Genomic DNA, 14,668 nt, shown 5'->3' with positions numbered 1-14,668 from the left:
ATGTGGGTTGCAGAGCTGCCAACTTTTCAAAAAACCTTGGAGTGAGATTTTGTCGGGGGTGACCAACATTTTGCCGCGCACGCAGCCACACACGTTAGTGGGTATAATATCAGGACATTTGAATTAATGTGGCGTTGTACCCATGTTGTACCCTGCATTCTGGCCTGGCAAAGGTCTTTTACGAGACATCTTTGCTACCGTAAATAATTAAAATGTTTTTTAATAACTCTACTCTCATTTCCAAAAACATGCCTAATTCTATTGCACACCACTTTTACACTTCATACGATCTGTGTGTGGAACTTTACTGAAGGGCGAAATTATTTTGTCATGATAATACCTGTATGTTTGCATTGATTATTTGTTTGTTGGCGAAAGTCTATCAACTCCTCGAGGAATATATAGTACCTTTTCATATTACTCTTAAAAGATACAGCTAGTTTATAGTCTAAGGCCACAAGGCCTCCAAGCATATTGGAGGAGAAAAGCTCTTTTGTCATCAAGCTGGTACGACAGTTCACAGCGGGGAACGGCGCCATAGATCCATATTTGGTGTGGCGTGCGAAGGAGAGGAAGGGGGCTATGGAGTTCTTTGGGGGAGCCTATAGAATCGAACATGAGACCTCCCCTCTGTCTCTTGTCTATATAAACTGTATGGCCACCCACATATCTCCGTTGAATTCCTGATACGGACCCATTGGATTCCCAGCCGTTCGAGCAGGCGTCTGTTTTTACTTTAACACTCTAAAGAATAAACTTTGTATTCTTTGAGTGCTGGTCCCTCGATTCTTCTTTTCCAAACAAGTCCTCATTCAAACTACGCCTGCATGAACCCCAAGAAGAAAGATACAACACCCTCCTGGCTGGTGCAGAGTTCCTCCTGTTCCTCTTTAATCTGTGGAGCTCTGGGTCCTTTTGGTCCAGACTGACTCCTCCTGCTGAATACAGAGCTGCTGCTGCTCACAGAGAACCTCCTCAAATGCCATGTGTCTCATTCAGGCCATCAATGCAGCACCCTATGGAGTCATTGGTGTGCTTGTCTACTCAGACCCTTTGAACATCAACGATGGTCTCCATGTCGGACAGCAATGAGACGTTATTGTTTTACCTCATGAAGACTACTAACGTTACAACATGTACCGCTAACTCCGTTGTTTACTTCAGCTGGGTGTCACACTGTCAAGTTCCGACATTAGAAACGAGTTGTTTTTTTCTTTCGCCTCTTCACATTTTTCTCCTTTCTACTTGAGATATCTTCGGCGTTATTTCAAATAAAAGATTTAAGATAGAACATAAAACAACATTTTTTGTAAAGCTAGAGGAACCCTGTAGCAATGACCCTGTGTAATTACACAATTGCTATCACCAAAGAGCTGTTGGAGGAAAACACCCTCATGAGTAGGAGTCAACATGAAGGTCTCAGTCTCCTGCTTCAAGTCAAGCTGCTCTTCCTCCTGACTGGTGCAGAGTCTCCTCTGTTCCTCTTTAATCTGTGGAGCTCTGGGTCCTCTTGGTCCAGACTAGAGCTCCTTCTCCTGATTACATCACTGGGATCAGTCCTATTCCGTCAACTAATAGTTTGCTGTTCTCATAATAAACATGTATATGGTGTTGACAAAGAACAATGGTGGTATTGTTTTTCTGTCTGGGAATGAGGACAGCAGAAGGGCACTGCAGAGCTATTATAGCAGAATGATGCAATTCAATATGGCAATCAAGAATTTGATATGCAAGTCTTCACAGCAACAAGAGATGAAAGAAAAAAGTCAATGGTATGGGTCTAAATACAACAGTATGTTGAGGTGGAGCGATTTAATTGTTTACAAGGTTCACACAGTGATGCATAGTTTAACAAGAAAACAGATTGAAGGCACTCTATCAATTTTCGTTCGTTAAAATCTTAATCAGCAAACTAACTATAGCTGTTAATTAAAAGGAGTGGCTTAAAAATACAATATTTTGCCTGTAAAACATAGTAAGTAGAAATATTAAAAGTACAAATATACCTCAAATGTATTTACATTTTTTCAGCTCAAGATTCTGTGTGGAATTTAAATGAAATCTTAGCCATCTGAGGACAGCGTTGTACAATATTACAGTATTTGAGTTCATGCAGTTACATTCCAGCACAGCTTGTTCAACATGAGGATGCCCCACTGATCAAACCATCAGCTACGGTATTAAGTCATAAATTAACAATAAACAGTCTGTGAGCTCCAACATTAAAACAACTCTTGTATGGTATAAGATTCAAGAGAGATTCAAGATGTTTTTATTTGTCACATACACACACAGGGTGTGCAGTGAAATGAAAGTGGCAATGCTCAGCAGGAATGTGCAAGGGCAACAAGTACACACTATTTACAATAAAAAACAACACAATATTTACAGTAAGTGTGTGTGTGTGTGTGTGTGCCTAAGAGGGCAGTTTGTGTGGGTCTATGTGGGGTCCTGGTGAGGTCGGAGTTCACAGTCCTGATGGCCTGAGAAGAAAACTCCGTCTCAGTCTCTCTGTTCTTGCAGCGTGACTACGGAGGCGCCTGCCTGACCGCAGCAGCTGAGAAACAGTCTGTTGTTGGGGTGGTGAGGATCCTTCATGATCCTGCCGGCTCTGGTTCTGCACACCTCCTGGTGTAAGTCCTGCAGGGTGGAGTGTAGTTCCAATAGTGCGCTCAGCCGAGCGCACTACTCTCTCTCTGGAAACCTTCCTGTCCTAGTAGACAGTTGCAAACCAGGGTGCTGTGATGCTTCCTGTCAGGGCGCTCTCTACAGCTCCAGAGTAGAAGGACTGAAGGATCCTCTGGGAAACTTTAAATTTCCTCAGCTGCCTGAGGTGGTAGAGGCGCTGCCTTGCCTTTCTCACCAGAGTGTCTGTGTAACGTAACAGTTCTTCACTATGACTACTTTTTCTCTTCATGTCAGTGAGACACATGTGCAGCCTTGATGAACATAATATACTTAAAGCTTTAGACCTCAGCGTGAATCTGGTATTCATCACCTCACATCACTTTATCATCAGAATACATACAAGAGGTAAGAAAAACAACTGCATTTTGCTGCCCACTTCCCTTCGAGCACTGATTCCTACTTTTCATTCACTTTTCTTCACTATTGCTCCGGCTGATTCTTTGACAGCACCGTGTTGCACACCACCTGCAATTTGTTTGTGGGCCACTTTTAAAATCCAAAACAACGATAATTGTTTCAAGTTAATGAAATTACAAACTACATGGAAATGTTTAATGAGGTAGACAGAAAACAGAAGTTGTCTAATGTCAACATTACTGACTCACCGATACAAAGAGAGGGTTTCTTTCTTCATTTTGCAAACACAAGGCTACGTGTCTGTATGTGATCTTATGAGCCTCGTCAACAGAGTAGCCTCAAATTATGTTTTCTTGCAGTTCGGCTTCTGCAGAGTGGGCTCTCCACATGAACCAACAAGTCATCATTACGTCCAAAATCTTTTCCATACGTTTTGAAAGAAAATGGCTTCTCACCTGTGTGTCGTCATGTGGTTTTTCAAGTGAGAACGATATCGAAAATCCATTTCACATATTTTGCAAGAAAATGGCTTCTCACCTGTGTGTGTTCTCATGTGGACCCTCAAGCTATCACTAAGTCCAAAACTCTTTCCACATGTTTTGCAAGTAAATGGCTTCTCACCGGTGTGTGTTCTCATGTGGCTTTTCAAGTGATGATAACTATATTGAAAATCCTTTCCACATGTTTTGCAAGAAAATGGCTTCTCACCTGTGTGTGTTCTCATGTGGACCGTCAAACTACAACTTTTTCCAAAATTCCTCGAACATGTTTTGCAAGTAAAAGGCTTCTCACCTGTGTGTGTTCTCATGTGGACGATCAAATGACTACTTTTTCCAAAATTCTTCGAACATGTTTTGCAAATAAATGGCTTCTCACCTGTGTGTGTTCTCATGTGTATAGACAAACCTGACCTGCACTTGAATGTTTTCCACATGTATCACATTGGAAAAGTGCTTTCCCTGATTTGAGTATCATTGGGAATCTTTAACAAGTTCTCATCGTCACAGTGACTTCTATTTTTGGGATCTATTTTCTTTGGTTCTGGCTCTGGATTTCTGGTTGATTCAGAGTCTTCATGCTCACTTCCTTTACGATCTGGGCTCTCAGCTACGAGCTGGTGGTCAGTTGTGGGTTCTGGCTCACTGTGGTCCGTTTCCTCATGAGTAGGATTCAACATGAAGGTCTCCGTCTCCTGCTTCAGCTCAAGTTGCTCTCCCTCTGGACTGGTGCAGAGTTCCTCCTGTTCCTTTGGTCTGTGGAGGCGCTGGGTCCTCTTGGTCCAGACTGGAGCTCCTCTCCTGAATACAGAGCTGCTGCTCAGAGAGAACCTCCTCTTCCTCCTCTTCCTCCTCATCCTTACAGACATGTTGCTCTGGGAGCTCTGGAGGGAAAGAGAACAAAAGGAAATAGGTAATAATCTGATGATAAAAATGAAAATACCAACAAGTGAAACCAAGCATTCACCACACCGGCTATCCTGACAGTGGACGAGGACAGGATGGTAAACTTGTGTGAACCCAGGAAAACCAACATCAGTATTGGATCAAATATTTTAACTTGTTCAATCTTCTTCGCCCTCACAATGGAGAGTTGCTTAATGTGCAATAGAATATCAAGAGAAAGCACAATGTTACTTCTTATAACGTTATATTCTAAATACATAATTAAATAAAACAGTTGAAAGGAATATATCGTATTCCATGGACGGCAAGAGTACCGTGGAAGGTAGGTTATTTATTCTCTGCCTGCTTCACCTCATTGTACCAACCTGTTCTCATTTGCTGTCGACCATCTGCATGAATCCACGTGACTGCAGTATTAAATAAAAGGATGAGCTATATTTCACACACCTGTTCTGCGTAGCTTTATTTCAGGTTTCCAAACGATGTCCAGCAGTCTGCGCTGACGGTCGACCTCTTCCTGGTACTCGAAGATAGTTTTTTCAAAAACTCCTCCGAATATTTCTTCCGCAGCAGCAGTCAGCCGCTCGTGGACAAACTTTCTCATGTTCTCAACTGACGACATTGGTGTTTTACCTCCGCGAAGACTACTAACGTTACATCTAGTGTTGTTACGAGATGTGCCGACGCTTCGAAGCGTGTTTCGAGTAATGGAGGGGGCGTTTCCTCGAAGCGCGTATCGAGGCTTGCTTCATTTAGGGGAGGAGCCAAAAATGATGACGTCCGAAGCCTCGCTGCCCGGCTGTACCACGTGACTGCTTCGGGAAGTGGTTCAGATTTTGCCGGGAGGTTTGACAGCAATATAAACCCCTCAGGCTCCATTCAACATGTGGGTTGCAGAGCTGCCAACTTTTCAAAAAACCTTGGAGTGAGATTTTGTCGGGGGTGACCAACATTTTGCCGCGCACGCAGCCACACACGTTGGTGGGTATAATATCAGGACATTTGAATTAATGTGGCGTTGTACCCATGTTGTACCCTGCATTCTGGCCTGGCAAAGGTCTTTTACGAGACATCTTTGCTACCGTAAATAATTAAAATGTTTTTTAATAACTCTACTCTCATTTCCAAAAACATGCCTAATTCTATTGCACACATGTCCTGTCTTTATGTTAAATTCTTTATAATACATCTTACTTGTTCAAAGTGCTGTTTGGAATTTTTTTGAGAGGGTCCTTTTCCTAGGCCTGTAAATAAAGTGATGAATGCTATGTGGGCAGCCTTAACAAACAATGCTATGATGTGTTGAGCATGCAGGATACCAAGAGGTTAACACGGTGCTCTCCTGCTGCTCCTTATGACAGCTGAGTTTACATCACCTCACAAAATCACACGCACAAACACACCGAATTATTTCAAGATGTAAAGTTTAAGAGAGTGAGTACTTAATTGAACCACATGTCATTAACAGGGCTCTTAAGTTTTGAAGATGGGCAAGAGTGACATATCTATCCAGGATGCTTTATTTTCATTGGTTGCTGGATTAAATCTTACCCAGATAGGTTATTTTCTGATTGGCTATTGTGTAGCCCATTTCTTTTTTTTGATTGGCTGATAAGTGGGACCTCACAGCAGAACTCCAGGGGAGCGCTTGATTCCCCCACGGTGAGGGCAGCGCGGCTCATGTTTGCGTGCTGCGGCACATTAAAACATTAAATAGCAGAGATTTTTTTCAGCGTGAGAAATACGATGTGTGGCGGGAGTGCGTGACGTAAGACCGAAATGCGTGACTGTCACACTCAATGCGTGACACAAGAGCCCTGCATTAACACACCGTAGTCTCTGCTCGTTGTGTCTGTTTGAAAATCTTCTTCTGTTGCTGACTCCGGGACTCTTTGGGGTAAATAGGATGTCTATGCAGCGAATAGGTTTATAGATGCGCTCCTTAGCGCCATCTATCGTCGCGGAGTTTGAAAAGGAACCAACGCGCCTCGGCCCAAAATCAGAATTTCTTTTGCCGTGAGAAATTGGTTGTGTGGCGTGAGAGCGTGTGAAAACATGCAAAAGCGTGTGTCACACGGTCAAACCGTGAGAGTTGGCAGCGCTGGGGTTGTTGGTTGAGAGGTTGAAGAGTTTAGAGAGAGAGAGAGTTAGGCGAGTGAGGAGAGAAGGATAGGTGATAAGATGGAACTGTTGAGAAACTGTTATTTCTGAATAAAAATGTCCCCTGTCCTGTAGCCTACATCAGTCCAAGTTACACAACCATATTCAGTCCCCTCTTCCTAGTTACACAAGCACTTTCACTGTCCTCTGCCTGCTTAAGCCCATGCCATTTTCCTAAAGTGACATAACATTATTACACAATCTGCCATATCATATACTACCATTTTGGGAAAATGTACACACAGAATACATTTTAAAAATATGTTATTATGCACATGTGATAATTTATGTACAGAAATGATTTGGTCATACATTTTTGTAATTCAGTCATTCCCAACAGCCATAACAGATACAAAAATGCAATGCATCACATGATGTGGTTCAGATACAGCTTCCTGTGATTATACACCTGGCCAGTAGGTGGTGTCGTGAGCACATGAAGCTTCGAGAAATGAACCCTTTCTCGAACCAATTGGCTGAAGTGGTTCGATGCCTCATTTGGCTTCATCTCACCATCACTAGTTACATCTTTTCCCCGCTAACTCCGTTGTTTACTTCCGCTAGGTGTCACACTGCCATGTTCCGACGTTGGATACGAGTTGTTTTTTGGTTCCGCCTTTTTTATATATATTTTTTCTCTCCTCTCTACGTCAACTGATGTTTGAGTTATTTCAAAGACAATCATTTAACATAAAAAATAAAACTTTAACCGGTAGATAAAAGTAGCAATGACCCTGTAAACAATTATCAGCAAGAGAGCAAATGAAGGAAAACACCCTCATGAGTAGGAGTCAACATGAAGGTCTCAGTCTCCTGCTTCAGCTCAAGCTGCTCTCCCTCCTGGCTGGTGCAGAGTTCCTCCTGTTCCTCTTTAATCTGTGGAGGCTCTGGGTCCTTTTGGTCCAGACTGAAGCTCCTCTGCTGAATACAGAGCTGCTGCTGCTCACAGAGAACCTCCTCAAATGCCATGTGTCTCATTCAGGCCATCAATGCAGCACCCTATGGAGTCGTTGGTGTGCTTGTCTACTCAGACCCTTTGGACATCAACGATGGTCTCATGTCGGACAGCAATGAGACGTTATTGTTTTACCTCCGCGAAGACTACTAACGTTACATTCTGTACCCGCTAACTCCGTTGTTTACTTCCGCTGGGTGTCACACTGTCAAGTTCCGACATTAGAAACGTGTTTTTTTTTCTTTTTCCGCCTCTTCACATTTTTTTCTCCTTTCTACGTCAGCTGATATCTTCGAGTTATTTCAAAGAAAAAGATTTAAGATAGAACATAAAACAGCATTTTTTGTAAAGCTAGAGGAACCCTGTAGCAATGACCCTGTGTAATCGTACACAATTGCTATCAGCCAAAGTGCTGTTGGAGGAAAACACCCTCATGAGTAGGAGTCAACATGAAGGTCTCAGTCTCCTGCTTCAAGTCAAGCTGCTCTTCCTCCTGATTGGTGCAGAGTCCCTCCTGTTCCTCTTTAATCTGTGGAGGCTCTGGGTCCTCTTGGTCCAGACTAGAGCTCCTTCTCCTGATTACATCACTGGGATCAGTCCTTTTCCAAATCAACTCATAGTTTTCTGTTCTCATAATAAACATGTATATGGTGTTGACAAAGAACAATGGTGGGATTGTTTTTCTGTCTGGGAATGAGGACAGCAGAAGGGCACTGCAGAGCTATTATAGCAGAATGATGCAATTCAATATGGCAATCAGGAATTTGATATGCAAGTCTTCACAGCAACAAGAGATGAAAGAGAAAAGTCAATAGTATGGGTCTACAAATACAACAGTATGTTGAGGTGGAGCGATTTAATTGTTTACAAGGTTCACACAGTGATGCATAGTTTAATGGACCCCCTGCAGTTCGCCTACAGAGCCAACAGGTCTGCAGACGATGCAGTCAACATGGCCCTTCACTACATCCTCCAGCATCTGGACTCCCCAGGAACCTATGCCAGGATCCTGTTTGTGGACTTCAGCTCTGCTTTCAATACAATCATCCCGTCCCTGCTGCAGGACAAGCTCTCCCAGCTGCACGTGCCCGACTCCACCTGCAGGTGGATCACAGACTTCCTGACCGACAGGAAGCAGCACGTGAGGCTGGGGAAACACGTCTCAGGCTCCCGGACCACCAGCACAGGTTCCCCAAGGCTGTGTTCTTTCCTCTGCTGTTCTCCCTGTACACCAACAGCTGCACCTCCAGTCACCAGTCCGTCAAGCTCCAAAAGTTCGCGGATGACACCACCCTCATTGGGCTCATCTCTGGTGGGGACGAGACCTACAGGTGGGAGACTGACCACCTGGTGACCTGGTGCAGCCAGAACAACCTGGAGCTCAACGCTCAAAGACAGTGGAGATGGTTGTGGATTTCAGGAGGAATGCAGCCCACCCGCCCTCATCCTGTGTGACTCCCCGTCGGCGCTGTGGAGTCCTTCCGCTCCTGGCTCCATCATCACCCAGGACCTCAAGTGGGAGCTGAACCATCATCCAAGAAGGCCCAGCAGAGGATGTTCTTCCTGAGGCAGCTGAGGAAATTCAACCTGCCAGGGAGAATGATGGTACAATTCACACGGCCATCGTTGAGTCCATCATCTGCTCCTCCATCACCGTCTGGCACCACCCTGCAGCCACAGCCAAAGACAAGTGCAGGCTGCAGAGCATCATCCGCCGCCGAGAGGGTTATTGGCTGCAATCTGCCTTCCCTCTCCAGGTCCTGTGTTCACTTCAGGTCACTGAAGCGGGCCAGAAAGATTGTCGCTGACCCCTCCCACCCTGGACACGAGTCCCTCCCTCGGGAGGAGGCTCCATCATGACAAAGACCACCGCCACACCAAAAGCTTTTCCCGTCGGCAGTCGGGCTCATCATCGGAACCCGGACTGACGGCTGTCACCCCAGGACTACCTCTTCTTCCACCTTCCTCTCTCCTCCTTCTTCCGCTCCTTCCTCTCTCTCCTCCTTCCTCCTCCTCCTCCTCTTCCCTCCTCCTTCTTCTTCCCTCCTCCACACACGTCACTTTAACATGCACTTTAACTTGAGGCCTCCTCACACATGCCACTTTATTTGCATGCACTTTAACTTAAACACACACGCGTAACATACACTTTTAACTAAAACACACCACTTGTAGCACACCCAAACACTTTCACATTACTTGTTGTCTTTCTGTCGTGTTGATTGTTGTTTGTTTGTCATGTCCAAATGTTGCACCTTCCACCAAAAAAAATTCCTCGTTTGTGTAAACATTCCTGGCAATAAAACTGTTTCTGATTCTGATTCTGATTCTGAACAAGAAAACAGATTGAAGGCACTATATCAATTTTCGTTCGTTAAAATCTTAATCAGCAAACTAACTATAGCTGTTAAATAAAAGGGAGTGGCTTAAAAAAATACATTTGCCTTTAAAACGTAGTAAAGTAGAAATAGTAAAAGTACAAATATACCTCAAATGTATTTACATTTTTTAAGCTCAAGATTCTATGTGTGGAATTTAAATGAAATCTTAGCCATCTGAGGACAGCGTTGTACAATATTACAGTATTTGAGTTCATGCAGTTACATTCCAGCACAGCTTGTTCAACATGAGGATGCCCCACTGATCAAACCATCAGCTACGGTATTAAGTCATAAATTAACAATAAACAGTCTGTGAGCTCCAACATTAAAACAACTCTTGTATGGTATAACTTAACAGTTCTTCACTATGACTACTTTTTCTCTTCATGTCAGTGAGACACATGTGCAGCCTTGATGAACATAATATACTTAAAGCTTTAGACCTCAGCGTGAATCTGGTATTCATCACCTCACATCACTTTATCATCAGAATACATACAAGAGGTAAGAAAAACAACTGCATGTTGCTGCCCACTTCCCTTCGAGCACTGATTCCTACTTTTCATTCACTTTTCTTCACTATTGCTCCGGCTGATTCTTTGATAGCACCGTGTTGCACACCACCTGCAATTTGTTTAGGCCACTTTTAAATCCAAAACAACGATAATTGTTTCAAGTTAATGAAATTACAAACTACATGGAAATGTTTAATGAGGTAGACAGAAAACAGAAGTTGTCTAATGTCAACATTACTGACTCACCGATACAAAGAGAGGTTTCTTTCTTCATTTTGCAAACACAAGGCTACGTGTCTGTATGTGATCTTATGAGCCTCGTCAACAGAGTAGCCTCAAATGATGTTTTCTTGCAGTTACGGCTTCTACCCAGAGTGGGCTCTCCACATGTGAACCAACAAGTCATCATTACGTCCAAAATCTTTTCCATACGTTTTGAAAGAAAATGGCTTCTCACCTGTGTGTGTTCTCATGTGGACCGTCAAATGACTACTTCTCATGTGGCTTTCAAGTCATCAGTATATAAATCTTTTCCACATATTTTGCAAGAAAATGGCTTCTCACCCGTATGTGTTCTTGTGTGGACATAAAATCCTTCCCACATGTTTTGCAAGAAAATGGCTTCTCACCTGTGTGTGTCCTTATGTGGCTTTTCAAGTGATAACTATTTTGAAAATCCTTTCCACATGTTTTGCAAGAAAATGGCTTCTCACCTGTGTGTGTTCTCATGTGGACCCTCAAGCTATCACGACGTGCAAAACTCTTTCCACATGTTTTGCAAGTAAATGGCTTCTCGCCAGTGTGGATTCTTGTATGAGCATTCAATTTTGATGTCCCACTAAATCGTTTTCCACATAATGTGCAAGAAAGGGGCTTCTCATCTGTGTGGGTTCTCATGTGTATAGACAAACCTGACCTGCACTTGAATGTTTTTCCACATGTATCACATTGGAAAAGTGCTTTCCCAATTTGAGTATCATTGGGAATCTTAAACAAGTTCTCATCGTCACAGTGACTTCTATTTTTGGCAGTGGCGGCTCCTGAAAAAATTCTCAGGGGGGCAATTTTTTTGTTAATGATTAACCCTCCCAAAACCACAGAACTTCAGACAGCTGTCTATGTGTAGCTTCTTCATAATGCCATCAAGTCATGTGACTCCAGTCAGTGTGACGACTGTGACTGAACTCTGTCTGTGAGCTTGTAGTTAGTTCATAAACAGACAGACAGTCTGATGCCGTCTGTGAGCTGTCTGTCAGTAATCCAGCTCCTGGTCTTTGATTTGGTGATTTTTTTTCAACAAGATTTAAATAATTATAATAATAATAAATATGAGATCCCCATTTGTGATTCCTGCATCTGTGCTTTTTCAAATAATAGAAGAAATACAATTGCAATCACTTTCAAGTAAACCAGATTGCTCCACCAGACAAGAAAAAGCTAAATGTTGAGCTTTTGTTTTGAAGGACAAAAGCAGAAAAGCCAAACTCACGGAGGTAAGACCTGGCAAGTCGCCAAGAATCTCGGCTGTCGCGCATGCGCAGGCGCAACTTGTAAATACCGTAACGTAAACATTTACATTAAGGTACAGGCATTTCAACATTTATTTATTCATGACTTAGTTTTATGTCGGTGTACTTTGACCGTGTGTAATATGTGGAGTTGTCTGCATTTCCCCTGCGCCTCACCTGTAGTCCTACGTTCCTCTTTCATGGAGCACAGCTGACAACACGGCTGTCAGAGAACCCGTTTACAGGCGTTCTTTAACATCAGGCGGAGATCTTTTCTGACGTCGATCTTCCAGTCAGGAAGAAAACGTTTCAGAAGACACCTCAGAAAATGTTAGAGAATGAGGAACAATGTGTTTCTGATTTTATTTTCATTTTATTTTGGAGAGCGACAGGGAACGACTCTGAGGTCGACCGATCGACGTGTTGGCGACCACTGGTCTAGGAGGTCCTACTTCTATTGTTGCCGATGTGTCTTCAATGTTACGCCGACCGAAAGGAGTCTCTTTCAAAGAAGGAATTGAATCGCTGCTGTTGCCCTGAGCACTGGCCGACTGAATACGCCTCTGTCGCAGCTGTATGACGTACTGAGACGCTTTTACGTCGATTAATTATGACAAGACCTGGAGGAGCGACTCCTCCCGGAAGCCATAGAGAATGCATTGAGACTCTGTTTTGTGAAAAAATGGGTTTAACATTGAGTCAATGGGAGAGGTCTGGGCGATTTTCATTTAGCCAGTGTCGCTAGAAGGGGCGGGGCCATTTGAAGCACGACTTTAGGCTGACTGAATGACTGTTACCTGATTGGACAATGACATACAGAGGCAGAGCAGACGTCTAGTGGTAGAATGCGACTTTTTTCTTTTCTTTTTTTTCTTTTTTCTTTTCCCCCGAGGCAGTCGTCTTGCCCTTATGGACAAGCCGCCCCTGATTTTTGGGATCTATTTTCTTTGGTTCTGGCTCTGGATTTCTGGTTGATTCAGAGTCTTCATGCTCACTTCCTTTACGATCTGGGCTCTCAGCTCCGAGCTGGTGGTCAGTTGTGGGTTCTGGCTCACTGTGGTCCGTTTCCTCATGAGTAGGAGTCAACATGAAGGTCTCCTTCTCCTGCTTCAGCTCAAGCTGCTTTCCCTCCGGACTGGTGCAGAGTTCCTCTTGTTCCTTTTTGGTCTGTGGAGGCGCTGGGTCCTCTTGGTCCAGACTGGAGCTCCTCTCCTGAATACAGAGCTGCTGCTCAGAGAGAACCTCCTCTTCCTCCTCCCTCCTCATCCTTACAGACATGTTGCTCTGGGAGCTCTGGAGGGACAGAGAACAAAAGGAAATAGGTAATAATCTGATGATAAAAATGAAAATACCAACAAGTGAAACCAAGCATTCACCACACCGGCTATCCTGACAGTGTACGAGGACAGGATGGTAAACTTGTGTGAACCCAGGGCAGAAAACCAACATCAGTATTGGATCAAATATTTTAACTTGTTCAATCTTCTTCGCCCTCACAATGGAGAGTTGCTTAATGTGCAGTAGAATATCAAGAGAAAGCATAATGTTACTTTGTATAACGTTATATTCTAAAGAAATTATTAAATAAAACAGTTGAAAGGAATATATCCTATTCCATGGACGGCAAGTGTACCGTGGAAGGTAGGTTATTTATTCTCTGCCTGCTTCACCTCATTGTACCAACCTGTTCTCATCTGCTGTCGACCATCTGCATGAATCCACGTGACTGCAGTATTAATTAAAAGGATGAGCTATATTTCACACACCTGTTCTGTGTAGCTTTATTTCAGGTTTCCAAACGATGTCCAGCAGTCTGCGCTGACGGTCGACCTCTTCCTGGTACTCGAAGATAGTTTTTTCAAAAACTCCAAATATTTCTTCCGCAGCAGCAGTCAGCCGCTCGTGGACAAACTTTCTCATGTTCTCAACTGACGACATTGTTGTTTTACCTCTGCGAAGACTACTAACGTTAAATCTATTCCCCGCTAACTCCGTTGTTTACTTCCGCTGGGTGTCACACTGTCAAGTTCCGACGTTGGATACGAGTTGTTATTTTGGTTCCGCCTTTTTTATATATATTTTTCTCTCCTCTCTACGTCAACTGATGTTTGAGTTATTTCAAAGAAAATCATTTAACATAACAAATACAACTTTAGCCGGTAGATAAAAGTAACAATGAGCCTGTAAACAATTATCAGCAAGAGAGCAAATGAAGGAAAACACCCTCATGAGTCGGAGTCAACATGAAGGTCTCAGTCTCCTGCTTCAGCTCAAGCTGCTCTCCCTCCTGGCTGGTGCAGAGTTCCTCCTGTTCCTCTTTAATCTGTGGAGGCTCTGGGTCCTTTTGGTCCAGACTGAAGCTCCTCTGCTGAATACAGAGCTGCTGCTCACAGAGAACCTCCTCAAATGCCATGTGTCTCATTCAGGCCATCAACGCAGCACCCTATGGAGTCGTTGGTGTTCTTGTCTACTCAGACCCTTTGGACATCAACGATGGTCTCATGTCGGACAGCAATGAGACGTTATTGTTTTACCTCCGCGAAGACTACTAACGTTACATGTACCCGCTAACTCCGTTGTTTACTTCAGCTGGGTGTCACACTGTCAAGTTCCGACATTAGAATCGAGTTGTTTTTTTCTTTCCGCCTCGTCACATTTTTTTCTCCTTTCTACGTCAGCTGATATCTTCGAGTTATTTCAA

General features: G+C 43.6%; 1 protein-coding gene across 1 annotated transcript; it reads right to left on the bottom strand.

Annotated features, from left to right (window-relative positions):
• Positions 1-3,369: 3,369 nt before the first annotated feature.
• LOC130197452 (gastrula zinc finger protein XlCGF9.1-like) lies at positions 3,370-3,979 on the bottom strand. Its single transcript, XM_056420175.1, is given in 2 exon segments — positions 3,370-3,511; positions 3,513-3,979. Coding segments are annotated over 2 exon segments (609 nt in total).
• Positions 3,980-14,668: the final 10,689 nt, after the last annotated feature.

Source organism: Pseudoliparis swirei, chromosome 7 (genome assembly GCF_029220125.1).
Source record: "Pseudoliparis swirei isolate HS2019 ecotype Mariana Trench chromosome 7, NWPU_hadal_v1, whole genome shotgun sequence".
In the NCBI taxonomy this organism is placed as follows: domain Eukaryota; kingdom Metazoa; phylum Chordata; class Actinopteri; order Perciformes; family Liparidae; genus Pseudoliparis; species Pseudoliparis swirei.
Note: the sequence above shows the minus strand (reverse complement) of the source record. Positions and strands in the feature narration are given on the sequence as shown.